The sequence below is a fragment of the Dendroctonus ponderosae genome, unplaced genomic scaffold, assembly GCF_020466585.1.
Source record: "Dendroctonus ponderosae isolate FM_Combo_2020 unplaced genomic scaffold, Dpon_F_20191213v2 Dpon_F_20191213_1, whole genome shotgun sequence".
Lineage (NCBI taxonomy): Eukaryota > Metazoa > Arthropoda > Insecta > Coleoptera > Curculionidae > Dendroctonus > Dendroctonus ponderosae.
Genome location: NW_026017110.1, coordinates 8,175,184 through 8,203,177, shown reverse-complemented (window position 1 = coordinate 8,203,177; position 27,994 = coordinate 8,175,184). Strand labels below are relative to the sequence as shown.

The window sequence follows — 27,994 nt, the reverse complement described above, 5'->3', positions numbered from 1 at the left end:
ACGTGCACCGGGAACGGGCAAATGACCTAACTACTTTGAAATGTGGCAAAACTCTCAATGATTATCAATCTGTATTTAAGCAGTAATAGTTTTTAACATCATTTCTTGTGTTCTGAGATCTGGTACACAGGTAAATGGTCCGCAGACCACACGTAAGATATTTGGACACTGAAAACTTTAGTTACAACTGGACATTAGCTAGTAGAGGATAAACACGGTGACCAAACTGTTAAATTGGCAAGAAAGCGAAAATTTTAGGCACAATACTGAAATATTTGCCAGATTTTACCTTTGTACATCAAAATAAGCAACCGAAGACGAAATAAATGATGTCGGCAAACGCCATACAAACGACCACTTTAAGCTAGAATATCGCACAGAAATAAATTAAAACGTCCGAAGAACGGGCGCCATTAAAAATCACAGAAAGCCTTAATTAAATCCATGTACACAGGCGCTTAAAAATATACAAATATCGTACAAAGTCGTTAGACTAGATTCAAATATGACACTTGGAACGATCGACGAGGGCAAGTTGTGCAGTTATTCATTTCCATTACGGTTTAAAGTCGCCCCAAAAGCTCCACATTCGCACGGTGTTGGAGTAGGAGCTGTAGGGTGAAAAAAGTTGAATTTATCTGTTGTTACTTACTCCTAAACTACCATTAATCTAGTGGTGGTCAAGAAAACTAGCGAGATTTTCTTGTGCGCTAACTGGGATTTACGTTGGACATATAACTGGAAACAAATCATCAATTAGTTGGCTTTAGTTGAAGACTAGACCATACTGACCTTTTAGAATATAGTCGGTGAGAAGGGTGGGAACAGTGGGGCTGTCTTCGTTGATCGCCTTTAGGACTGCAACGCAAAAGGAATTAGAAAACTGCTCGTAAAAAACGTGTTCATGGTTCAATCTTACTTTTGATTAAAATTTGCAAGGTCTGATTGTCGGGGGTGCCATTGTCTATGTGATACGGTATCACCGTGGTTAGATACTGCAAAGCCAAAAAAATCAGTAGTAGAAAGAACTTGCGTGCATAGAGAAGTAGCTTTTACTTTAGGGTCCAGTCCATTTGGAGTGCGCACTGAGCTGCTCTTTGAACTTCGCTTCCTCTCCACATGGTACTGCCGCCGCTTGTTTTGCACCGCCAGCAGTAGGGAAATAAACGTGTTTTTCAGCTCCTTTTCATATTCCAGTTCGTCGCGGAGCGCCAGCTCTGCAATGAGAGTTTCGGAGAACTCGCGAATCAGCACCTCCAGCTCCAAGAACAGTTCGTTCAGCTGCGACAGGCTGAGATCGCGCAATTCTAAAACGAATGCCAGTTAGGGCTTTTAACGGTTTTCAGCCTATGGCCACGTACTGTCTTCGTAGAGCGGCGACGCCAGCACTTCTTTAGCCTTTTCCATGGCTTCGCTGTTTTCAAAAGAGTCGCGAGGACTGTCGTCTAGGGACGCCTCGTCCTCTTGCATCATGTCGTCGATTTCCTGAATCACCTGCAAATTAAAGCGTTTAGATACAACAAAGTGGAACCAACTGGACAGTTACCTCATCGGCCGTTTTTAGAGGCTCAGCATCCTGCTGGATTCCTCCCAGAATTAATGCATGCATGTCCAAGTCGTTGGCCACTTGCTCGTCTTCGGATGACAAATCCAGATCGTCTTCAGGAGATTGCGGTTGCTGCAATAGAAAACCCCCCGATCAGCTACGTGGAAGAATTGTTTAAATAAATGAATGTTAACAAGCCGATGACAATAACGGGCCAGATGGTTTAGGTCCCACACATCAGTCCAATTTCAAGGATTTATTAAGAGCGCTTTAAATTGATGCTTATTTTGCTTGTGATGCAATCGCGACTTTTTGCGCCCGAATTAAACGAGAATATATTGCGCGTTTTTTGTTTGAAATTTGCCTCCCGGTGGGTCTAATGAGTAAATTCTGGCCGTTTTGCAGCTGTGAGCAGGCATAGTTTCTGGTCATTTAGCGGCACTTTCTTGTTCAAGATTTTATTTAGTCCAGAACTTTCAAGCACTGTTCAATTCACTCTCGGATTGGTTACACTTTCTTCTCACGCTCTTTCAGATTTTGCAGTGTCTGGAGGTGTCTTTTTTTACCACCACCAGTTTTTATGCTGTGCATCTCAGCTAAATGCGCCTTTGCAAAATATTCGTCTAAACGCGCACTAAGCTTTAGCCAAGTGGAAAAGACTCACCTGCTCTAAATGCAACGAGTCGATTTGCAGCTTTCTCGCATAGGATTTGGACCAATCGATGGGCAGAATGTTTCCAAAGTTTCCAGTAATGGTCCACCACATTCTGAAAAAAAAAACACAGAAAATCATCATCCACCATATTCTATAAAGAAGGAACTTTTTTAAAAAGATTTATAGGAGAAAAAATGAAAATTCCTCCTTTAAATACAGTCTTCTTTGTTACGCCATTACACCGCTCAGCAAATTGCTCTCCATTTTTTTCCAGAAATCAGCAAAATTAGAGTTTTTTATTGCATTTAGCGGCCAAACCCTGTTCTATAAGTGGAAAACGTTTCGATGCTCAGATGAAATTTGCGTCTGGTTTTTGCATTCTGGAGTCTTTATTTCCTGTGTAACTTGCGAAGTGACTACAAGATTTGAAAGCTTCGCTTTTCAATCATCATCAGGCAATTTTACAAATTGTTCATAATCGCGTCTGAGTTTTTGCAGGCCGCAGTTTTTTTCATTTATTTTTTATTAAACTTGCGAAGTGAGAAAGTCAATCTTCGGCGCATTTTGTAGGCCAAAGTCGCTTCTCTAAGTGGATAAAATTTAAATTTCTGTCATCTTTAGGAATTTTTTTGACAATTTTGTCATAAGTTGCAGGTGGTTACGACGTTGTCTTTGAACTGATGAACGAAGAAAGTCGCTTTGGTATGCATTTTATGGGCCAAAGACCGTTCTATAAGTGACCAAAGTTTCGATTTTCAGTCATCATCAGGCAATTTTTAAAAAATTCAAAATTGCGTCTCGTTCCCGGGGTGATTTTGCAGGCCAGGGCTTAGCATTTAATTTCTCTGTCACATAAAGTAAAAAAGTCAGTTTTGGATGAGTTTTGTAGGGCCAAGTCCGTTCTATAAGTGATCAAAGTTTAAATTTTTAGTCATCATCAGACAATTTTTGATTTTTCAAAATTGCCTTCGATATTCCAATTGTTTTCTGTTTGTTTATTCAGAAACTCAAAAAGTGCGAGTGTCGTTTTTTATGCATTCTGTAGGGCAAAGTCGGTTTTGCAAGCGGTGAAAGTTTCGATTTTCAGTCGTCATCAGGCTATTTACAAGAATTTTTCAAAAATTTGCATGTGGATTTCGAGGATATTTAAGCAAGTCGTCGTAGCTTGAGGTTTATTTGCTCAGGAAGTTGAAAAGTTAGAGAGTTCATTTCGTCTCAAGTTTGTAAGGCAAAGTCGTCTCTATAAATGGAAAGCGTTTGGATTTTCAGTCATCATCAGGTAATTGTAAAAAAAACAATCAAAATCGTGTCTGCTGTGGTGGTGATTTTTACAAGCCGGAGTTTAGCATTTATTTCCTCTGTAAATTGCGACGTGAGAAAGTCAATTGTTGATGCATTTTATACGCAAAATCCCTTCTATAAGTGAATAAACTTTCAATTTTCAATCATCATTAGACAATTTTTGATCATTTTTTTTTAATTGTCCTTGATTTACAGGACTTTTTTACAGGCCGGAGTTTGGCATCTATTTATTCAGGAACTGACCAAGTGTTAAAATCGTTTTCTCATGCATTCTGTTGTTCAATAAATCGCTAAAGTTTCAATTTTTAGTCATCATCAGGCAATTCTTGATTTTGAAAATTGCCTTCGATATTCCAAGGTTTTTTTACAGGCCGGAGTTTGCTATTTATTCAGAAACTGTCCAAGTGTTAGAATTGTTTTTTCATGCATTCTGTTGTTGTATAAATCGCTAAAGTTTACATTTTCAGTCATCAGGCAATTTTTGATAATTTTTCAAAATTGCTTTTGATATTTCAAGTTTTTTTTTACAGGCCGGTGTTTGTTATTTATTTATTCAGAAACTCACCAAGTGCGAGGGCCTTTTTTGTGCATTCTGTAGGGTAAAGTCGGTTTTGCAAGCGGTGAAAGTTTTGATTTTCAGTCGTCACCAGGCTATTTACAAGAATTTTTCAAAAAGGTGCATGTGGATTTCGAGGATATTTAAGCAAGTCGTCGTAGCTTGAAGTTTATTTGCTCAGGACGATGCAAAGTTAGAGAGTCAATTTTGTCTCAAGTTTGTGAGGCAAAGTCGGCTCTATAAACTGAAAACTTTTCGATTTTAAGTCATCACCAGGTAATTATGAAAAAAATCAAAATCGCGTCTGCTTTTCGTGGTGATTTTTACAAGCCGGAGTTTAGCATTTATTTTCTCGGTAAATTGTGACGTGAGAAAGTCAATTTTGGATACATTTTATACGGCAAATTCCCTTCTATAAGTGAATAAACTTTCAATCGTCATTAGACAATTTCTGAAAATTGCCCGTGATTTACAGGGTTTTTTACAGGCCGTAGTTTCACATTTATTTGCCCAGCAACTTGCAAAGCTAGAAGGTCACCTGTGCCTAAGTTTCCTAGGACAAGCTGTGTTCTATAAGTGGGAAAAGTTTCGATTTTGACTCATCCTCAGGAATTTTTTATACAGACCGGAGTTTCGCAGTTATTTCCGCTGAAACTAGTCAAGCTAGAAATTTAGTTTTGTATGAGTTTTCTATGGTATATTCCGTTTTACAACTGACAAAAGTTTCAATTTAGAGCCACCATCAGGCTATTTTCAAAGAAAATAACTTTGTGGCATTTAGGCCACAATTAACACGCCATGAATTTGGCATTTAATTTATCCGAAGCCAGCGAATCTGCAGATTCACTTTCGAGTGCTTTTGGTAGGACAAAACGCGTTGTGTGTGGAAAAAGTTTTGCTTTTGAGTCAGTCAAGACAATTTTCCTGCGCTATTGATTTGTGCCGATTACGATCCACTGAAAAACATCACCTACATACAGCTACTTTTGCTACTTATTTTGAATTTACTACGAAAAACCAGCGCTGCTGGCAACGCTGTTTGCAAGCTAAACCCCTGTTCTTGTTTCACACAAAATTCTAGTTGAATGTAATGAAAAAAAAACTAAATCAGCGCAACCACAGTGATTCCAAATAGGAAAAACCGCACGTAAAACACGCAAATATTTGAAGCTCAATAAATTTCCCATGTTTGCCTTGAGCTGCATTCAACATTGCCGCCGCCGCTGCTTACACAAGTAGTGTTTAAACGGTAAACAACTTCAAAGGATTTCCAAAACATCATAATTGCTGAAATCGTCTAGCAAAGAATTGATTGCGAACTTTACATCTGACTGTCTGCTTCCGGTGGAAATCATCGGCTCCTACTTGTTAGTTATATCCGTTGCGCCTCTTGCATAACAATAATAAACCCCTGGCGTTCTCGAGGAAATTATCGATTAGTCGAGAGGGATGAATGTGGAGTGACCTTCTCCAAGCCCCCGTTGAGGCGCATCCAACGGGAATACGCCATAAGATAATGGGGCCGAAGCGTCTCTAATTAGTGTCGCAGGGTCATCAGCACACTAATTAGACACGAATTTATGCCAGTTGGTCGAAACCAATCAGCAAACGTGGCCATAATCAGTTTCGACTGATGAATATTAAACTTGCTGAAAGTGGAGCATTAAGCGATTTTAAACTTGGTATTGACTATTGTTGTCAATTAAGGGGGCGAAAACTATTTAAAATCCCGGCTGGCGCCGCGGCGCTTGTACAGCCACAGGCGACGCCTGCCAGTCTGGAACGTGCACGAAATGAAGGTAATTTCTCCCCCATTTTACTCGAATAAACCACCAGGCCCCTCAGTCCGACCAGGCTCATTTAAAAATACATGCATTAATTAACGTGAAATGTTTAATAACGCCTTTGAACGGGCTTCTCTCTTTCGATAAGATGCACTTTAACGGAATCTCGGCCTGACCGTCTTGCCTGAAATTACCGGTTTCTTTCAGGTCCTCCCCAGCTGAAAGCCACTGCATATTTTCTTTGTTCAGTAAAAATCGTTTTAGGCTGCTTTCGACTAGGTAGCATCACGGAAAGTTTGCGTCACCTTGTCTTATCTGGATAATTGCTATGGGGCTTAATCTTTATCTTAGCTTGTCTTTATCTATGGCTTAATCATTCCTCTCGGGAGATAGGGTGTTTTAGATTGTATGCGAAAATGTACCGTTCTCGGCATTGAAACCAACCACAAATTTCCGTGGAAGGTCGGGCAAAAATTGGATTAGTCAATAAGCTCGGAAAAATCAATTGCTCATTCAGGATTCCTTGGCAAGCGACGGAGTCAGGCAAAAATATACACATTGAGTGTTCGAAATGTTTAGTTCCAGCAGGGAAATCATCTTTTTTACATTTGTCTTCCAGTTTTAGTTGTTGGTTTGGGAAAACCGCCTTTTGTAGGTGTGATTAAAAGCCTCGTTGTCTAATTTCACATTCAGTTTTTTTGCCAATAACGTGCGTTCGTGTACTCACAAAGGAATGAGGTCCGTTCGGAATGACCCTGTAGTATTTTTTTCCTTTTACGGGAACTTATTTGGACCCGAAATCTAATGAAGCTGTTTTTCAAGTTTCCCAACTTCATTCGTCAATTATAAAATGCTGTTTCTTAATAATAAAGCAAAAACGATACATTTTGAATACAAAGGAAACATTTTAATTAGCAATTTCATGGGACATCAGGTCATCACGTCTCGTTGACAGTGCTACAGGTCGGAAAACTTCGCGCATTTGCCAAATCTGCATTTTGTGTAAGTTTATTTTTTTTTAGTTTAGAGTTTAGTCTCTTTTTTGTGGGTACTTTTTTCTAATGCTGGTTTGATTGGTGAAGTGTTATTTTGTTTCAATCATGTAAATCCGCTATTTCTATAGAAAACGGGAATTTACTACTTTGGTGGACATTTGGCAACAAGTATTGGGTCTTGACCGTGCAGCAGTGACTATGATGACGTTCTTTGTTATCTCATGGAAAAATAGTGCTTTTCAATGAGTGAAAACTGGTGGAATTTTCGATGCAAACACCACTAAGACGAAGAAAACATATTATCCCTTAAAATTACCTTTTAAATCGATAGAAAAATTACAAAATATTTTCAATTGTGGTATTTACCGTAAATATCGACCACAAAGTGGGAACAATAGCTGCAATTCAATGCAAGTCAACACGTTTCAACTGAACACACAGACATTTACCAGCAACAATTAATCCCACTAAATTGCAAAATGCATAGACATTTGGAAGCACAATTGGCGTTAGAGAAAGAAACGTTTCATCATCAACAACTTTTCCAATCTGCTGAAGGAACGTTTGTTGGAGAAGAACCCGAAAACGTGGCAAGTATTGTGAAAAACCATCAATTGTTCCTACTTGGTGGTCGATTTTCAACGCAATTGACTAGTTTAACGTGAAATAACTCGACAATTGCGGTATTTACGACTAAAACGACCATCAGGTGGGCACAATTGAGGGTTTTTCACCATGTTTCGAGTTCTTCTTCTGGAAAGTTTCCTTCAGCAGATGGAAAAAGATGCTGCTGATATAACGAAAAATTTTGGGCTTTTGCAACCGAAAACCGACGAATATTCCCAGTATTTCCACAAAGTCAACACGTTCCTTAGCAAAACTTGGGAGTTTATCAACTGAACACGCAGACATTTACCAGCTACAAATACTCCCACTAAATTGCAAAATTCATACACATTTGGAAGCACAATTGGCGTTAGAAAGAAAAGTTTCATCATCAACAACCTTTCCCATCTGCTGAAGGAAAGTTTCTTGAAGAAGAACCCGAAAACGTGGGCAAGTACTGTGAAAAACTATCAGTTGTTCCTACTTGCTGGTCGATTTTCACCGAAATTGACGAGTTTAACGTGAAATAACTCGACAATTGCGGTATTTGCGATAAAAACGACCATCAGGTGGGAACAATTGAGGGTTTTTCACCATGTTTGCCATGTTTCGGGTTCTTCTGAAGAAAGTTTCCTTCAGCGGATGGAAAAAGATGCTGCTGATATAACGAAAAATTTTGGGCTTTTTCGATCGGAAAACGACGAATATTCCCACTATTTCCACAAATTCAACACCTTTCTTGGCCAAACTTAAGAGTTTATCAACTGAACAAACAGACATTTACCAGCAACAATTACTCCCACTAAATTGCAAAATTCTTACACATTTAGAAGCACAATTGGCGTTAGAGAAAGAAACGTTTCATCAACAACTTTTCCCATCTGCTGAAGGAAATCTTCTTGAAAAAGAACCCGAAAACGTGGGCAAGTACTGTGAAAAACCATCAATTGTTCCTACTTGCTGGTCAATTTTCAACGCAATTGACGAGTTTAACGTGAAATAACTCGACAATTGCGGTATTTACGATGAAAACGATCATCAGGTGGGAACAATTGAGGGTTTTTCTTCATATTTGCCATGCTTAGGGTTCTTCTGCAAGAAAGTTTCCTTCAACAGATGGAAAAAGATGTTGATAATAAATCATGACTTTTTTCAACTCTAATTCTGCTTTATAACTATGATACAGTATCCAGCTTTTGGAATCGACAACCAACAGATATTTCTACTGTTTCCACTAATTTAACACTGTTTAACCTTGAGTCATAGCTCGTTCACTAACTAACTAACTAACTAACTAGGAGGCGTCGCGCTTTGCTTTATACCTATAGCCATTTGGCAACACTCGAATATTCTGGTTCAGTTATGGTAGTCATTTCGCTGACAGCTTTGCGCTACAGCGTGTTTTTCAGTGAGTTTTGCGTGCTTTTGTTTGCTGTTAAGCCCCAATTCATTGACATAAATCGCAACAAGTGTTTCCGTAATATTAATGAGAAAACCGTCTTTTTTGCAGATAACCCTGTTTCGATTGGAAATCACCTGCCAGCACCCTGTATATTCGATGAGTTGCGAGTACAACAACATGTTGCGCTCATTTCTGAATATTTGGTGGGTGGAAGGAAGCCCAATGAGTCATTTGGCTGGCGAAATGCGTGCGAGCGGCTGGATAACAAACTCGACCTTCCAGACTATGCAATTGAATGGTAAACAGAACATACATATCCAGGAGTGGAAGACTCATTCAGACGGTAATATGAAACGTTGTAATCCGGCGCACGACAGCTGTTAATATGTAAGCAAATAGCCTTATTAGGTGCGGATTACGTCGAAGGAGAACCGCTTTGAAAGCCCACAAGCTGATTCTTGGTTAAGGCTAAGGTAACATAATCTTCCAAACCTCAACGCAACGTTAAACTTAAGTCGAGTACTTACTGACACTCGTTCATGATCTCCTCCTGGCTGCGCACCTGAACTGGAGCCAACTTCTCCACCGATTCCTCATAGTTGCCGAAGCACTTGGTGATTTTCTCGTCGAACGTGTTCACCAAGTCTTCGAGCGAACCGGAAAAGGTTTCGGTGAAATTGTCGTCCGATACGTGGATTTGATTCGACTCCAGATTGGAGTTGTGCTGTGATTGGTTTTGCTCGTTTTTCAACAAAACGGCCGACTTGGTCGTGATCAGGTCCAGCGTGTTGGAGTTGTTGGTCAGGTCCTCATTCAGCTCATTCAGCACCTGATCGAAAAATGACGGCTGTTTAGGCTAAATGGCTATAGCTTCAATAATTGGTCAATAAATAGGGGAAAAGTGCGTAGTGTGATTCCGGCTTTACTACTTTTCCACAAGATAACAAAGGACGTCGCGACGTCCACACCATCAAAAATTGCCAAAGCTACATTTTGTTTGGAGTGGTTGATTTTTTCTTAGTCACATTTGCTTCTTTTAATAACGTGAATTTGGTATTGATTTTTGCCCTAGCAGCTTCGATACGGTCACAGATGCAAAGAGCGCAAACTAAGACAACTTTCTTTGTTATCTTATGGAAAAGTCGTTGATTTGATTGAGCGAAAAACGCATTTTTACAAGAAAAGCCACTAAGATAAATCGTGATCATCTATAAACTGGGCTGATAATATAAATATAAATTAACTTCAAGGCGGGGGTCTGACAACCCAGAAAAATACCCAAAATTCGCTCTCAGTTGCCTCCAGCAACTTTGGTATAATATGCAAATTTCAAAATAATTCTGTTTATAGTTGGCAATATAGGACAATAGGCCACCCTGTGTAAACAAACGGCACCACTGGCAACATGGCAACATGGCAACAGGGTTAATGACCCGAGTTTTCAAAAGTGCTAACTTTTAGCAAAACACTCTTGTACTGATTAATTAGAAAGGGCTGAGGAGAACCGGAACGTTCCCATAGTTGTCCAAGTGGAATTTTAGCGAATTTTCGCAGTGACATAACCTAGACCTCCCCCAATATATCTGTCAGATTTCCTTCTCCCTATTAACCCAAACTAAACTCCGATTTTTGAGAGATTAACCCCGCCAAAGTGGTTTGGAATACGCGCAAACCTAAAAGGGTTGAAAAACCTGCCCCCGCATAGCCTTCCTCGTATGTCACCTGATCAGGTGCGAAATTTCTTTAGGGAGTTTCAACCCCCTAAAATCGGCCAAACGTCTGGATGTGTTCACCTGATTTAAATCCTTGGCTTTCTTGTTGCTGTTGATCGTGCCCATGTCATTCGCATTCGTTTTGTACGACTGAAACTCGGTCGAGCCCCATTCGTCGGACTCCTCGAACTGCGCTAAGGGTGCTTCGAACTTTAACTCGGCCATTTTTGCGGCCAAATCCCGCATATTCGCTCGAAACACTACGGAAATGCTCGACACTACCTTACACAATCACTGAACTGGCTACACTGGAAAATTAGACGAGTGGAGGCGCAAAAATTCTCAATTGGACAGATTCAGGGCGATCATTCGCGGATTATTGTACACAATGGCAGGTTTATAGTCACGTATAGGTGATTTTTTTCAAAATTCAAAATTTCCTTCAACTTTGGTTAAGTTTTCATTGTGAGTCTTGCAAAAACAATTTCATCAGGCTTATGTGCCTCTAGAAATAAACTCGGTAGTCATCGGAGTCTAAACGAGCGAAAATAATAAAAAATGCCTAGCTTCACTCTCGACTTCAGCCAACTTCAGCCAGGAGTAAAGTTTGAAGGAAAGCATCTTAAGTTCTTGTTTAATATTTTAAAGAATAGGCAAGATGACAGATTTTGAAATACCATTGTATAATGTAGGTATACGTCTACTAATTCCGTATACGAAAAAATAATGATTTCCGCAAGAAATTATATGTTTGCTCAAATAATCGCATTTTTATCTTGACATTTCATATAAGGCGCAAAAACGCTCGTCGGTGTCATGTGACGTCTGCCTGTGACGTCACGACCTCATTCAGGGTGCACGGTGCCTATGCTTAAGGAAGGAAGTTCACACAATATTATACATTTTGAGTGTTAAAAATGATTTCCAAATTTTACAAGTGCTGTGTGGTTCCTCTATGCACAAACACATCAATAACAACACCTAATAAATTGTTTGTTTTCGTTCCAATCAAGAAAATAGTGAGATAAATGGCTAAAGCTCGCAAGGCGAAAACCATCAGATATAAGCAGGAATACGAAACTGAATTTTTGTGAAGACCACTTTGATGTAAGTATTTGCTTTAGATTGATAGAGAGTAATTCAGAATGTTTTTTGATATTAAATATCAATTATATAAACATGATATTAATAAATTTACAATTATCATTAACTATAGACTATTTATTCTCCTTTCCGCTGCCTAATGATATGGAAAACTATATGGAGTATCATTTGATGGATAACCTTTCTAAACGTGAAGCTAAGGAAACAAAACAAATAGCTAACTTGAGGATTCACATTGAACGGATGATCCACGGGTGATCAGATCAGACGGTTACGAGAATGTAATATGTTAAAAGCACATGGTTGCCTTAATGTAAGTTTGGTCAAAGTTCTTGATGATGTACCTAATTAAAATAGCGTTTGGTTTAACTAATCTACAAAATTCTCAAATTAAATAAATATACTGATTAAATATAAGGATTTTTATTTTCTACTCTATACTTTTATACACCAAATCTGACACATATTTTCATCAAAAAATTGTATAACTTTGTGTGTCTCAAAAATAACGTATGATATAAATAAAAACAAGTGTTATAAAAGGCTTGTGTGAATTAAATTATCGTTAGCAATGAAGATAAATTAGATTGTACTTGCAAAGAAGTTTTCACATTACGAAACTCAGATCAGGAAAAGTCTTTATTGGATGCAAAAAACTGCTCCAACATTAACCTATCAACTCTGGGCAAGTTAGAGCTGTTAGCTTTGATAAATCCTTGTTCCATCGTTGTTAGCTCCTTTAGCAGTTGATTCTTTTAGATTATTTAGCACAAAACCACGAATAAATAACAAATAAACTGATGCGATAGCGCTATTACCACGTTATTACCACAGCTGATACATAGGCTGCGTTATTCCTTCAAGGGTCGTAACGTCATGCGATCTGATTGGCGTTTCAAGCAATATGGCCGACTGCTGCACTTTATACTTTTAGTATATTAAAAATCTTGTCGATCCCATCATTTTTATTACGAATGAGTCAATTTTAAAATACGTTCAACATATATTTTTCTCTAAAACCATTATTTCTTTGATCCTTTTATACTGTCGTCATGCCTATTCAAAGTTAGCTGGTGCATAAGCGCTGTAGTGCAGCAGAGCTCCTTTGGGCAACTATAGACTGTAAAGTATCTCTCTCTGTCTTTATGCAACAGTCACCGCTGACCAAATTGAAGATGGCTAAGACCGAAACCCATAGCAGCTGTATTGTGCCTGTGAACGTCATGACTGTGTATATAAAAATTACGCCTCGAAAAATCAGGAAGGGACAAAAGTGAGTTTCTAAGTGTTGATTGATGAAGTTTTTGGTTGTGAATGCCGAAAATGTTTAGAAAAACAAAATCTGGCACTCCGTTGAATTTCTAGAAATTTCCAAACTTGTCGCCAAAAATGATACGCTGCTCAATGTTGCCGCTTTGTTAAAAAATCATAACTTCTAAAATCGGAAAGCTGCATGTGTCAAACTTTACGGTTTCATTGGGAAATTATGCGCTTGTTAATGTTGCAAATATCAATAAAATCTGCCAGTGGGTTGATTTTCTGAAAATGTCCACAATTGACGCTAAAAAACGATGTGCAACTCCGCGATGCCGCTCTCTGATTAAGAAGTTAGAAAATTAGCCAAAAGTCCAAGAACCATCTAAGGATTTTGAAACTTTCAGGACAGGTAAGGTAAAGTGTTTTCTATTGATTGCCGACCGAATAAAACATTTTTTTTTGCTTCTTTTGGTTTAGTTTTTGCAAACTGATTTTTTGAAACTGTCTCTTTGCGAAAAAAAGACGCTAGACATTCAAGTTCAATTTCAAAAATGCGCCAAAATCCAAAAAACTAAATTGTAATTCTGAATAATAGAATAATTATAGTTTATATTTAAATTCTCAATTGCTGCCGCTTCTACATCTCTACGGCAGACTTTGTACACTACACACAATTGTACTAGACACTGTACATTTCTGATGGCAGTGGCAACCATTAAATGATGCGGCTCGATATTCGGGGCCGAGATCTACGCAGATGCACCATTTTGTGTGTTCTTGCGCCCTGCCATGCAGTGGTCTCCCGACCAATGGGAACAGTCGCAAGCGATTCGATCGCGCCCATCCGGGCGAATGCGCCGCTTAAAGGAGCCGACGTTCTGGGCGATCAAACGCGGAAACTCGTCCATAGAGGTCGAAGGCTGGTTGATTTGATTGGAACAGTTGGCTGGCAAATTTTGAGTATTTTTGCGCTTGCAATCACCTGGCATTGATTAATTGCAATGGTAAACTGCGGGTGATTGATTTGATTTTGATTGCAGCGATCGCGACTTGAATAACAAACAGTGCGGTTTTGTAATGGTAATTGCAATTCCGCTCTTGTTCGGAGCGAATTGATAACAATTTTTTGTTTTATTTTGCCGCACTGATTTGATTAAACTTCGGGGGCCCAGAGCCGGAGTGCCGTCGATTTATTTAAACGAAAACAATTTTTTTGCGGTTGAGGGTCAAAAGTGCGCTTGAATCTATTAGCTGGTTTAACCGGGTTGTGTAATTGAGGATTGGGCAATCTATGTTCCATTTACTGTCGTTTATATTGCAAAAACCACATCATTAGCAAATGCTATTAGCATAACGGTTGATAAAGACGTTATCGGCAATTTTTCATTAGTCTGGTGCGGTTGGTTGGTCAATGGAGACCAACCAGAAGAAAACCGACAATGTGTTTTTCCCCGGCAATGTGAGCCCGGCACTAATGTGATCATTTAAAACGGTATTTCCTATTTTTTTCTAAATACAGACGGCGTCAATTAGTTTTTCCTGAAACGCAATAAAAAATTAATTGAAAAGTGCGCACCGAACGCAAGCACCAAACAAAAACATGTTCAATGTCCCCAAGCAGGCAATTTGAGGATACGGTCCATTTTACTTTTATTTATATTATTAGATAAACGGCATTTGTTGTGATACACAAGGGTCATAATACTGGCAGATTTAGTTTAGGGTCACAATTACCAGCAGGATGTGTTTAGTCAGTGATCTGTTCACTTGGTCGTTTTTGTGGCGATAAAACCACCACTGTCTCAGTCATTTAATTAGTAAGTTGTTTTTTTTTGGCTTAATTTATGGGCGATTTTGAGCGTAAACATTGTCTTGGGCAAAACACGTTTAATTATCAATAGCGAACCATTTGCGGCCGGAATTTATTCAAATAATATTCCATTAATTGGTTGGTGTGAACAGCAGTGCATCTAAGAGGCGGCGAAATAGGCGAATTCCTGCACAGGACAATTCACACCTCGATTGCTGATCAATGGGACAAACATGGACAGGAAAGGTTTATTGTCCGAAAAAATTACAATTTTATTTATCTTTTCAGGTTTGTCGTGTCGGCAATTAGCGCGCATTGTATCATATGGGGGTCATCCGTCCGTTTTGGATTTATCTATTTTCTCGCCCAGAGGACACAATCAATGTCTACATCCTGCATCGATATGTAGAATGGTTTATTTGGACTTAAATTGACTGGCAATGTGTTTTTTCTATCACAACGTTTCAAGCTCCACTAGTCGTTCTGCGTCTAAAATTGTATAACTTCCAAAATGCCACAGGTGCAAAGATGAAACTTTCGGTGTGAATTCAGCAGATACTGGTTTGAACGTGTTGAAATTTTCAATTAAATTGACCCGTTTGTTGATTTTATAAAAATTTCCAAACTTATCACTGCAAGTAATGCGCGACTCTACGTTGTCGCTCTTTATGAAAAAATTACAGATCTAAAACAGGAGAAAATCTGAAAGTCCGTTGATTTTCTAGATCTTTCCAAGCTTGACGGTTAAACGCGATTTCCACTCAACGTTGCCGCAGAATTAAAAAATTAATCACTGTCCAAATTGGAAAGACGCAACACTGAAGTGTTGTGTTCTAATTGAGAAAGCAGTCAACGCTTTTTTCAAAAACAAATTTCAAACTTGAAGCTTAAAAACAATTTCCACTCAACGTTGCCGTTCCCTATTTAAAAAAGCATATGTTTAAAATTTGATAACATAGAAAACTGAAACTCTGCCTATTGACTGGCTCTAAATGTAGACAATTTCGATAAAATCCTAAAGTCCCTGGATTTTCTTGAAATTTCCTAACTGGAGGCCTAACACCGAATTTCACTCAACGTTGCCGCGCTATTAAAAAATTCGTAACTGTTAAGGGCTGAACGGTACAAAACTGAAACTTTACACGTTGATCCAAAAGCTAGTAGGCTATAAATCACGAAAATTTCAATAAAACTGGGCATTTAATTGATTTTCTAGAGATTGCCAAACTGCCAGTCGGAAGAACAGAAAAGTGAAACTAGGAGTTGGTTGGTAAACTCCCGATTTTCTAGAATCTGCCCCAATTAACCCCCAGCTAAACGAATGAATGTCGTCATTTCTAAATTTATTCCATCTAATATTCAAGTGACTCAATGGGGCTGTAGCTCCATAAGAGGCTAAAAAAGGTCCGTTTCTCAGTCAACAAAAGTTCGAATAAGCCATTCAACTGGCACTTTCACTAAAATTATACAGGGCGTTTGAAGCAAACCCATACCCGGACTTGACTGGTAAAATAGCAAAATCAAACAATAGCACGCGGCTGGTTGGTTTCCTCATTCTATTGGGGCAAAATGTTGGCAAAAAACCGGGCGGGCGGCAAGTTGTGCGAATATTTTCGTAGCCAAAGCCACACCTCCAAACGCCCATTCTCACATTTTTTGCAACCACAACAGTATTATGGGCAATTAACCGCGGAAAAAAACGTGTTTATATGATCCTCGAGTGGCCAATCTATATCCTGAACTCGTGTTTTTTCGCGTCTAAGCCCCGTTTATCGGTGATTGCTTGAATTCAATGCGAAACCAATCCATCAACGATATCTCGAGCAAGGATCTGAAACAGTGACCATTTAAATCGGTTTTTGCGGCCTACTAAGGCCTAATCGGATTCGGGCATCCCTTAAAAAACGTGTTTAAATACACAGAAGTGGATTATGGAGAAATTATACAATCAAATGGGCAAATGTGGGGCAGTGGCGGTTTTTTTTCAAGGTACCGCCACTCGAAATTTGAAACCGAACACATAAAACAATTGTACGGCCAGTTCGCCATGGAACTGATCCAATTTAAACGAATTATGCGAAAAACGAGCACAAATGCGATTTTTTGCATGTTTTATGTCCACTTCGAATTCATGGCTTATTGGCGTTTTACATTACAATGGCCTACGACCTCTTTTCTAGGCGGAGAACGTGTAAATATACAGGGCGTCCCAATTTCGAAACTTTTATAGGGTTTCTAGGTGGCATGTGCCTTTTTAGGTCGAACTTGAAATGGTAAAACCAGTTTGAAAAATTTTGCCCGCTTAAGAAATACAGTGGACATTAACAAACTGTCAAATTCAAAATTACCATAAATGTATTTAACCCAACAGCAAATTCTATAACTGCAGCGGTTTGCAACTTATAAATTTTTTATTTTATTTGAAAGAAAAATCTTCAAAATCAACTTTCAAGTACCTACTGATGTCAAAAACGATGACGCTACTTCCGCTTACCAGCAAATTGAAACCATGTGAACACATCTACTAGGCGTTCGCTTTACCTTGAGGGAATTATAATTACGGAATTGTCCCGATAAAGACATTCAAACGATTAATTCAACACAACAATAGACATGTTGACGCCTCTTAAACAATCGCGTTGCTACATGCTACTTGCCTATGGATTATGCACTATTGACTAATCGACGATTATCTCACCAAATTCAATGACATACATAGAATCCAAAGCCGAATGTCGTTGTCAAGAGTGTCAAGTGTCAACGTCAAAGTTTGAACCGACCAGCGGTTATCCGACCCCTGTCCATTCACTGACTCGCAAATTTTCTGTCGTAATAAATCATGTCACAGTTTATATCAAATGTCATCTCTTATTCATTAAGCATGTATGTCCTGTTAATGAATGGGTGAACAGTTCGAGTTTCGCCTTCACCGCTCAAGGTCCTGCCTGGACTAGTCATAGCTCTAATATAAACTGCTATTGGGGAAAAACCACCATAGAAAGGGTGAAAGGCATTTATTTCTGCGTGAAAGTCTAGAATCAAAAGTGGTGCCCGAGTAGTAGTACCCTTTTGAATGCATACTTCTCTCTCGATGGGATATTTTGAAAAACAAATACCTGCGGTTCTTATCAGCAACTTTATCACCAGCAATTATACGCATATAAAGACGTTTTCGAGATCAAATAGTACAGTTATCAGCAGAAAACTGTGCGTTGTGAGTTATCAGCTAATACAGACAAGTGTTAGGTAAGCAGACGAGGCAAATGGTGAAGTTTTCGGAGAAACAAACTTCCAAATTGGTTGTTAAGTCGAGCAACTGAAAATTTTTACAGTTTTAATAGCCCAAATTTTCCCCAATTCAACCACCTTACTGGCCTCTGCTATTTTGAACACAGTGACCTTAAATGTTAAAAATATTTACACAAATTCACATGCATAACCGGCGATTTAGCGCTTGTAGGCCTGCCAGTTTGGCTACGATTACATTGCGTTGTCAAAAAAGGGCTTACTATACTATAAATCGCGGAGTGTCCGGAAACTGTTGAAACTAGGGCTCGGAATCAATCTCGAATAATTCGAGTATTCGAATATTCAAAAAGCGAATAATTATGTGTAGTCATTACTCGAATATTCAAATACTCGAATACTCGAATATTCGAATACTCGATTATTTGAATATTCGTTAGATATTCGAGTATTCGAATAATTTTACTATTCGAATAAACCACTAAACGAATATTCGAATTTCAGATTTAAAAAAATTCCGAGCCCTAGTTGAAACTAAGAAGAAACTATTCATATTGGAATCCGCTCTAAACATGATGTGCCAGTAAAAGAAATACATGGGGTTAAAAGAGTGAGGTTTATCGCAGTTCTTTCTTGTCAAACTCATCTAGAAGCTGCATGTTCAGTTGTGCCTAGGAGTCTTTAAAAATACATAAGTTGGAAAATGCGGCAAGTAGAGGGCTGAAATTTGGTAGGTGGAAAAATATAGGTAAACGAGTGTTTAATTTGAAAGTCTGCTAGTTCGCAATAACTTTGAAGCGTCCGGTGATTTTTTTAAATTTGCGTTTTCGATAGAGCGCCTTTGACTTGATTTGTGACAAAAATTCACAAGTCTCAAACCGCGACAGTTAGAAGGTTAAAATTTGTGGTCTGCCTAAACGAATCCTTAGTGAAAACGTGTACAAAATAGCGCAAATTTAAAACTTTTCGGTGACTTCCGAAAAATGCTCGAACTTCCAACTGCAAGGCGCCTTTTCAATAGAGCGCGATTGTCTTCAAAAAGTCGCTCACTGCGACAAGAAGACGGCAGACATTTTTTTTTCTTTGAGTAAACGGGTCCTTATTGAGACGTTTTTCCGGTGATTTTTGAAAATTTCTGAAAGTTTCAAATAAAAGTCTAGTTTTTATAGAGCGCATTTGACTTCAAAAATTCATGTCTCAAACCGCGGCAGTAAGAAGCTTAAAATTTTGTATTGGTGTAAACGAGTCTTTAGTGAGAAAGATTGCGATATCGCAAAAACTTTTAAAAAATTTTTGAGGATTTTAAAAAAATTCCGCATCTTCATCTAAAAGTCGCGTTTTCACTGGTGCGCGTTTGACTTAAAAAAATTCCTAGTTTCAAACCGCTAGAGTTAGAGGGCTAAAATTTGTTGTTTGCATAAACAAACCTTTAGTGAAAAAGTGTACAAAATCGCAGAAACTCCCAAATTTCCGCCAATTTTTGAAAAATTCAAAAACTTCCAACTCAAATTCGTGTTTTTACATGGCTAAAATTTGTTGACTGGGTAAACAAATATTTGCTTAAAAAGTGTACAAACTTCCCTTGGTGCCTGCATCGCGCAAACCACCTCTGAAGAAGGCCGCCACTCAGGCTGGCGAAACATCAGCAAAAAATGATTTGCCATTTTTTAAAGCCGATACAGTTGGTAAGTTTTTGCATCTTCAATGATGGCATTCACAACATTTGAAACGTTTCACCAGCCGATTAAATGGTTTAACAAAAAGCGCCACAAAGAACCGAAGAATCGACAAAAAAGCCGAAGCACTAAGCTGCAACAAGAGTGAACTAAAAGCCACGAAGAGTAAGCAAATTGACGAAAAAATAACGGAAAAGGAGGGAACAGGAACAGGAGCAAACAAGAACATGGAAAGGCACAGAGTGAATTCAAACAGTCGCGCAATCAACCATTCAATAAGTGATGAAAGTCGAGTGTTCTGAGTTCTGAGTAGTAAAAGATCGCGAACGCGAACAAATGTTGGGCTGAAACGGTTCTATTTGGTTCAGAAAATAAAATTGCAACACCGGAGATAGGAGGAGCTTGCCAATAACCGCCTCCCTACAAGCGAAAATGGGAGAAAACTCCAGTAGGGAAATAACCTTTGAGACCACCAAGTATGAGATGAAGGGACAACATCTAAACCAACTGTTTTTACACAAAAATTGTAGATTCGGCAATGATGGAAGTTATCAGTGAAAATGAGGCAGACACTGAACTCGCTTGTGCATTTTGTGCTCAATTTATTACCATTTATTTCAGCCTCCAGATTGATGCCAAATTTTGTTCAGCTCCATGCTTGCTCGATCATCATTAAAAAATCTTCTAGTTTTCCTTTCTGAGGCACGCGTTTGTTCCTTTTTGCTTTTCGTCAGTTCATCATCTCAGCACGCTTTTCATCGTCATTTCCTTCTTTAGGCTTGCATCAACATCGTTCAGTGCCTGTAGCTTAGGAGTCAAATGATGACTATTCAAATGGCAAAAAAATCAATGGCACATGAGCTCACTGCTCTTCTACCGCTGCAACTAAATGGTAGCTATTTTAAACCACCCTATGGGACACCCTGTACACTTGCGGGTGTTGGCGATTTATAACATAATCGCTGCCGTGAAACGGCTTTTCGTGGTCATAAACTCGAGCAAAGAGCGAGAACAGAAAGGGATTTTCCTTCGGCTGTTCAGCGGCGCTTTGTCTTGCCCAGCCAAGCAGAACGTCACCAGAACGAATTAGACTTTTCAAGCCCTGGGAATCCGAATGACGCTCCACAGGTAATCCAATTATTATCTAATATCGGTGAAGAGACAAGCAAACGGTCATCTAAGGCCATTCGAAACCAGTTCCAAGTGCGTCGGTCATTGGCGTACGCGAATTATCCGTCCGCTTGTCCTTGATCTGGACCCGACCATGACCATGCTGGAGGAATCTCGCCGAAAAGAAAAAACGGGAGCAAGAAAAAACATGCGCACCGTACCGGACATGGGGGGCCGCGCGTATATAAGCATGGGGAACGGGCGGAAAACAGCATAGTGCGCCTTCGAACGGGCGCGAAATACGATCCGCCGCTTTTCAAAGGCTTCGCACGGGCGCGTGAAAATCGCTCAATTTCCCCGGTACCGACAGTGATTTAATTAGCCGGCCAATCGCTCAATAATTGACTAGACAACATGGCAGTGCACATGCCGAGAAACTACCCCAAGCGGCCGCCCATCGAGCGGTTCAAATTCACCCGATATGAGGTAACTGAACACACCCCCAATTTCTTCCCTAAATTTACCAACAAAAATTAGTATCTAGAGGGGAAACTAAGAACACTCCAAACAGTTGCACTATTGAGCTGGAAAACCCCCGAGCAGTGAGGTTGGTTTCCCCAAGTTCTCAAAAATAAAACCCTGATTTTCTCTACTACTTTGACTATTCGGCCAATCAGAAGCTTTAAAGTGCGTCTTTAATCTAGAAGCTGCATGTTCAGTGGTGCCTAGGAGTCTTTAAAAATACATAAGTTGGAAAATGCGGCAAGTAGAGGGCTGAAATTTGGTAGGTGGAAAAATGTATGTAAACGAGTCTTTAATTTGAAAGTCTGCTAGTTCGCAATAACTTTGAAGCGTCCGGTGATTTTTTTAAATTTGCGTTTTCAATAGAGCGCCTTTAACTTGATTCGTGACAAAAATTCACAAGWCTCAAACCGCGACAGTTAGAAGGTTAAAATTTGTGGTCTGCCTAAACGAATCCTTAGTGAAAACGTGTACAAAATAGCGCAAATTTACAACTTTTCGGTGACTTCCGAAAAATGCTCGAACTTCCAACTGCAAGGCGCGTTTTCAATAGAGCGCGATTGTCTTCAAAAAGTCGCTCACTGCGACAGGAAGACGGCAGACATTTTTTTTTCTTTGAGTAAACGGGTCCCTATTGAGCCGGTTTTCCGGTGATTTTTGAAAATTTCTGAAAGTTTCAAATAAAAGTCTAGTTTTTATAGAGCGCATTTGACTTCAAAAATTCATGTCTCAAACCGCGGCAGTAAGAAGCTTAAAATTTTGTATTGGTGTAAACGAGTCTTTAGTGAGAAAGATTGCGATTTCGTAAAAACTTTTAAAAATTTTTGAGGATTTTAAAAAAATTCCCCATCTTCATCTAAAAGTGTACAAAATCGCTTAAAAAAGCTTTAAAGTGCGTCTTTAATCAAGGCACATTATGCGAAATTGGCGCCTTCTCAATCGAGAAATTGGCGTTGTAGAAAGCTTAGATAATGTAAAACAACAAATAATTAAAATTCGCCCATATGTTTGGCAATCGGCCAATCGTAATTATTGGTCTCAAGAGTGGTTTGTTTTCTTTCAATCTCCGATGGGATTCACACGGGTTTCCACTTAACCGTTGCGAATAAACAGCCATTTGCCACTTGAAAATATACTGGGTGATTGAACATATCGCATACGAAAACGCTTCTAAACCGCCTAACGCACAATCGAAAGCATGGAATTTCCTATTAACTCTTATGTTACATTGAGAATTTGATCAGAAGAAGGAAACAATAGTTTAATTTGGGCGGTGAAAATAACGCAGGAAAACGCAACTGTGTCCAGCGAATTACACTCAAATGCTTTAGTGAAAATCCTATCGCATGCGTGAACTGGTCTAAATCGCCTACCGCAAGGGCAAACGCATCGAATTTCATACTATCGCACATGGTTTTTCCAGAATTAGATCGGAAATATGCAAAAAAAACTGCAAAAATCGTACAGTCGATTTGTCAAAAGCGGTTTGTCCAAGCACTTCAGACCAATGAAAAGTTTTAGTCGCCATTGACTGAGGAACAAACGAAGTTGTTCGAAACGTCGTTGTACACCGACGTGTTTAAATATCAGCCAAAAGCCAAATTATTTGCTAATGCCTCCAAAAAAGCTGGGGAACATGGCAATTTCACCGCAGATTTTGATAGGCCACGGTTTTCTACGCAGAAAAGATCGTCTTAGTCACTTGCTATGAAAAATGGCACTTTATGATGATGAAAAACACGATTTCAGGATTGGACCAGTTTGGATGCAATTTTCCTTTTTAACCCCTGCTATTAGCACCTTTTGTGTGAAGAAATCAACGCCCTCTCAAGCGGTGTCTGTAATTTCCGATTACCAGTGGCGTAACAGCTGAGGCAACCACCCCAAATAATTCCACAAATATATTCTTCGTGCAACAGCTTGGGAACGTTTTGCATTCCCACCCTGTATGATGACACCAGTTATTTTTTTGGAGGAATATTGTCGCCGTCCGAGCACATTTCCGGAGCACAAAACACCATTAACATCAGCAAATTGTGTTAAAAAATTGAAATGTTGGGAAATTAACACGCATTCGCTCACTGCGGTCAACAGCTAATGGCTACCACATTATCGACCGCACTATATTTATTGTTTTTGTCGCTAAACCTTTCGGTTACCGGCTACTTATCTTCCCATTATTATCACCTTAGTGCATGCTAATTGCATCTAGTTGGCCAGTGCCTCAATACAACTGTCACTGTCACTCTGTGCTCTAACAACCTCAAAACTGTCACTGTCAAACTTTTAGGCGCAATATTGGGTTTAAATTTCGTAAAAATAACCGATTTTTTTTTAATTGCAGTCGATTGATACGGGCGCAATGACCCCACCAATCACCCCAACGACCCCCGTGAGTCCTAAGGAGTACGACATTGTGTTGGCAGGTGAAAAGGATCGCGAGGACGTTTTGAATTTTCTGCGACAGTTCTTCTTCAAAGATGAGCCGCTCAACAAATTTTTAGGTATAAAAGCGCCATAAAACAGGGCCGTTGAAAATGTGCCACGACCCTAACACGTCCGGTATATTGGGGTTAGCTAGCTGACGTGCTTGATGTGACAATTGACACGTGGCTAATGAACCGTTACAGGGCTTATCAGTGAGCAGACGCCCAGATGTTTCGATTTGGAGGCGTTTGCCACAAAGGAGCTGGACAACGAACTCAACCTCAAAGCGGTTCATAATGGGAAAACTATTGGAATTTGTCTCAACGGGCTAATAAAGCGAGGTAAATATTAACATTGCTATTTGGTCATTATTTGTCAGTAACAGACGTGAAAATGACGGGTGAGTCACGAACCGATTACGCCATTTTAGTCAGTTTAATGACGTCTATATTCTCGACATTTTTACGTCACAATCATGTTTCAATTATTCACGTCATAATGATCTGTAGTGCTTTTTATCATCAAATGCAATTTTTCTCCAAAACCGCTGACATTAGAGCTGCTGGAAAAGCGCACCGCGTGATTTCAAGTGGGCATTTGTCCCAGAGCCGTAGAAGTTAGGGAAAGAATGTTCAAAAAAGTTCAATTGGATTTTTCGAGCTTTCAGGACGTCGTGTAAAAAAATCCAGGCGTTTCGCAAGCACGAGTGACTTGCATCTTCAAAGGTGGTTTGCTCAAAGAACAACCACATCTGAAGAAGATAAGAAATTCTATTCCACGGCGGCCTAAAGGTTCGAAACGAGTGAGATGCAAAACGTCAAGAAAAAATCCTTTTCCACAACGGCTTTAAAACGCGAAAAATTATTTTAATCCTTAAAGGCTTCAGCTGTCATTTTCTACTGCTTCGATTGACCAACTTTTCGTCACTTTTTTGACTAATAGTTGAAATAATTTGCGTAATCAAACATTAGTGCATAACCGGCGATTTAGCGCTTGTAGGCCTGCCAGTTTGACGACGATCACATGGCGTTGTCAAAAAAAGCACCTACTATACTATAAATCGCGGGCTAATCCGGAAAATTTCAACACCAGCATTTGGAATTCGAAGTGAATTTGCTACAGAGGTGCAACTAAAAAGGCCTCCTTGCAAATAAGGAATGAAAAAAGTGAGACTTATGTGTGTCAGTGGAACTGATGAGTTTGTCGGACTTTCAAACCAAAGCAACTCCACACTTTTGATACTGCCAGCAACTCGCTATTCAACATCGCAAAAAACCCAAAGAAAACAATCAGATTTTTGTGATATTTCACAGGATACCTGGACAAAGGGGACGATGGACTAAAAATCACCGATCAGAAATTTTCGAAAATTGTCAGGCTGCTGGACCGAGTGGCTGCCGAATCGGACGTTTTTTCCAGATTTCCCGACTGCGACAAGGCGATGACAGTGAAAATTCTATCGGTGGATGGCGCTTACCGTGGCCAGGGCATTGCCAAAGAGCTGATGAACAAAACCAGGTAAATTAGGCAGACGAACGACTCCCATGTGAGTACAAAGGAGGACTTTTAGCCCCCGATTTCAAGTGCCGGAAAACCATTGGCGGATGCAAAGCAAAACTTTTCGGGAGATGAATAATATATGCAGCAGCAATCAAGAATTTATTCATGGGTCTTCACCAATTATCACGGTCTTCCTCTATGACGCTCCCATTGCCCATTCCAAGGTCCACTTTTAATGAGATTCTAATTATGCAAACGCTCATAATGATGCCTTGATTGATTAATTATTTTATTTCCTACATAATTCGATGTCTTTAATTGACGAGTGGCGTTGCTTTCTAAGTTTCACAGTCTTTCTGCACTTCGGTTCCATTTCCGGGCGTGTCACGTCTCTGATGAAACTTTGCCATTCCTTTTATTCCAGACAAGTTCCACGCGCTCCAAACGGAAATAAAGCCAAGCGAAGAGACTATTGCCGTCCAACCTTGAACTATTAAAATTCAATTTTCGCTTAACAGCCACGGAAACGGGTCTTTGTTGTTCGGGACTTCAGTTGCTTCCACTCGGGATCAGGCAATCAAAGCGAAACCACAAGCAATTATGGAATGCGATCTGAATTTATTTCTCTAGCTCTTGACTACCACTTTCTCTGATCAGCCCAACTGGCGCTCTTAATTTTCCGATTTCCGCGCATATGTTATTGCAAGTGCGAAATTCCCTAACCGAATTGGATTGGGGCCAACTAAGCCAGCTATAATTCATACGGTTTATGACATCGATTTTACATTCCAAAGGCTCCAGATCAGCCTTTCAGCTTTCTCGCTATCCAGATAGCATCCAACGGAGCAATCACGTGAAAAAAACGTCCATTAGAGAAATGCAGGGTGTACCAAAAATGCGTTTTCTTGAAACCGTTGAAACATTGGAATTTTTAAAAATTTTGTTGAATCCGTGGCGTTTTTGTGAATTTTTCCGCTAACCCTCGAAAGTCCAATAGACCCATATTGGCTTCTTAATTGATTTAATGTGTTTTATGTCGATTTAGAGAGTTGGCGAAGGAGTTGGGAGCGGGATTTATGACCGTCGAATGTACCAGCCATTTCACAGCGTTGGCGCTCCAAAAGTTAGGTTTCGAACTGCATTACGCGCTCAAGTATGCTGATCACAAGGAAAATGGAAATACAGTTTTCCAGCCCGAACCACCGCACGAGGCCTGCACTGTCTACGTGCAGAAAATTTAATTTCCTAGACTGGCAAAGGAAAAAACGAACTTGTACCTGATTTAATACGTTTCTCTTGAACAAGTTACGACCGTTTCAACTTTGCTTCGAACTATTTATTATATGGATGTTGTTGTTCTATACGCATTATGTAACCATGAATGTGATAATACTAATAAGTGTGTGGCCAATTCACGTAACCAGGCTTGGGAAAATTCGATTGAGTAACGAATTGCTTTGCTCAAAATTGCTCAGTTATGTCTGGACGGCGATTTTATAATGTTTTATACGTACGCGGCTCATACCCCGGCCTATTCGGAAGTTAGTTCATATTTTCTTATAGAAATATATGCATGCATAGGCATTGTTGTAATAAACATTTGTGGTATTCATTCAGTGTTTTATTTCCATTTAACAAAAAAAATCAAGCAAAAATATGTACAGGTGGAACCTGGATCTAATTTCCAGTGGTTCTCAATCGCTCCATCTCTTCATATTGCTTTTGATAAATCTCCAGCTGAGCCTCCAGCCCGTTGGCTTTCGCCCTTTCCTCCACCTCATTCAGGATCTTTTGAATATCGGCGGTTCTTTTCTGCGCGAACTCCTGTTGCCTCAACAACATAAACCTGCCATCAAAGAACAAATCATCCCATCAGAAATCCTTGTTGAAACCAACTGGGGCACCTTACGACGAGAATTTCGACGGTAAAAGCCATTGCGACTGCTGCCACAACACACATAGCCACAAAACCGCTTTTAGGTCGCGGCATATCGCTCTTATATTCTTGGTAGGTTTTGCGGTTGCGGTAAAAAGACCAGGGGCTGTAAAGCAACACATTTTCACTGGGCACTTTTCCAGCCTGCCGCCTGCCAACTTACTTTCTATAAACGGGGCCGTACCGCCATTGACGGCCACTTTCATAGCGGTACCCTGGGTGTGCCAATTCCAAGTCATAACTGGCCCTCAAATGGGGCTTGCTTAAGACATTGTAAGCTTCCTGAACCTTCAGGAAGTTTGTATGAGCGTTGGGGCTTTTGTTGAGGTCCGGATGGATCTACATAAACAAACTAGATGTGAAATCCCAAAAGCATATGAGCGTTTTCAAAAATCTGTTTGACCTTCTTCGAGAGTCGGATGAACGAATCTCTGATCTGCTGCGAGGTACAATTGCGCTGCAGTTTCAATGTATCGTAGTGATTTGCGAAATTGTTGCTGCAAATAAACAGGTTTGTTTATGTTGAAGGGCTGGCTGACCGTTACTCCACTACCTGCTGCTATGAAACAGTTTCGATGCCTTCAAGTAGGCCTTTTTTATTGCTAGAGCACTGAAATTTTGATTCATTCCTAAATGGGGTAAAATCACTCAAAAAATTAGTGAATTTAAAAAAAACTTCAAATTTTATGACATAACGCGACATAACCCATGGGGGGCTCACTCATATTGCCATGCGCGTACCCATGTTTCTGGGAGCGCAGACCCGCCATCTGTGACCATTTGTTCCAAGATAAATTGAATGAAGAGACAATTTTACAGTTTCCACTTAAGCGCATAAAAGAGACAAT

At 39.6% G+C, this 27,994-nt stretch overlaps 3 protein-coding genes and 1 long non-coding RNA gene across 9 annotated transcripts; 2 read left to right on the top strand and 2 right to left on the bottom strand.

The window, feature by feature from the left end:
- Positions 1-54: 54 nt before the first annotated feature.
- Positions 55-10,893, bottom strand: LOC109542607 (fasciculation and elongation protein zeta-2). The gene is made up of 9 exons (XM_019911897.2): positions 10,640-10,893; positions 9,374-9,675; positions 2,211-2,313; positions 1,547-1,678; positions 1,362-1,494; positions 1,057-1,307; positions 920-995; positions 793-858; positions 55-738 (listed from the first exon to the last, which is right to left on the bottom strand). Exons 1-9 carry the CDS (start codon positions 10,802-10,804, stop codon positions 722-724), a joined length of 1,245 nt encoding a protein of 414 aa, XP_019767456.2. The 5' UTR covers positions 10,805-10,893; the 3' UTR covers positions 55-721.
- LOC125504318 lies at positions 6,494-9,144 on the top strand. The gene is made up of 2 exons (XR_007281431.1): positions 6,494-6,845; positions 8,955-9,144. It is a non-coding gene; the product is annotated as an uncharacterized LOC125504318 (long non-coding RNA).
- A 3,734-nt stretch (positions 10,894-14,627) lies between the features above and the next one.
- On the top strand, positions 14,628-26,822 carry LOC125503517 (arylalkylamine N-acetyltransferase 1-like). Of its 5 annotated transcripts, none has more exons than XM_048664067.1 (5): positions 14,628-14,736; positions 23,628-23,787; positions 23,914-24,051; positions 25,024-25,228; positions 26,256-26,822. In XM_048664067.1, exons 2-5 carry the CDS (start codon positions 23,646-23,648, stop codon positions 26,449-26,451), a joined length of 681 nt encoding a protein of 226 aa, XP_048520024.1. In that variant the 5' UTR covers positions 14,628-14,736; positions 23,628-23,645; the 3' UTR covers positions 26,452-26,822. The 5 variants fall into 5 exon arrangements, with proteins under 5 accessions (XP_048520024.1, XP_048520019.1, XP_048520022.1 ...); XM_048664062.1 differs by lacking the exon at positions 14,628-14,736 and adding an exon at positions 14,937-14,975; XM_048664065.1 differs by lacking the exon at positions 14,628-14,736 and adding an exon at positions 17,897-17,975.
- On the bottom strand, positions 26,814-27,979 carry LOC109542608 (dnaJ homolog subfamily C member 4). Of its 2 annotated transcripts, none has more exons than XM_048664071.1 (5): positions 27,700-27,979; positions 27,550-27,643; positions 27,310-27,485; positions 27,115-27,252; positions 26,814-27,056 (listed from the first exon to the last, which is right to left on the bottom strand). In XM_048664071.1, the coding sequence occupies exons 1-5, from the start codon at positions 27,771-27,773 to the stop codon at positions 26,888-26,890; spliced, it is 651 nt and encodes a 216-aa protein (XP_048520028.1). In that variant the 5' UTR covers positions 27,774-27,979; the 3' UTR covers positions 26,814-26,887. The 2 variants fall into 2 exon arrangements, with proteins under 2 accessions (XP_048520028.1, XP_048520029.1); XM_048664072.1 differs by having other exon boundaries at positions 27,120-27,252; positions 27,700-27,977.
- Between the last annotated feature and the right edge of the window lie 15 nt (positions 27,980-27,994).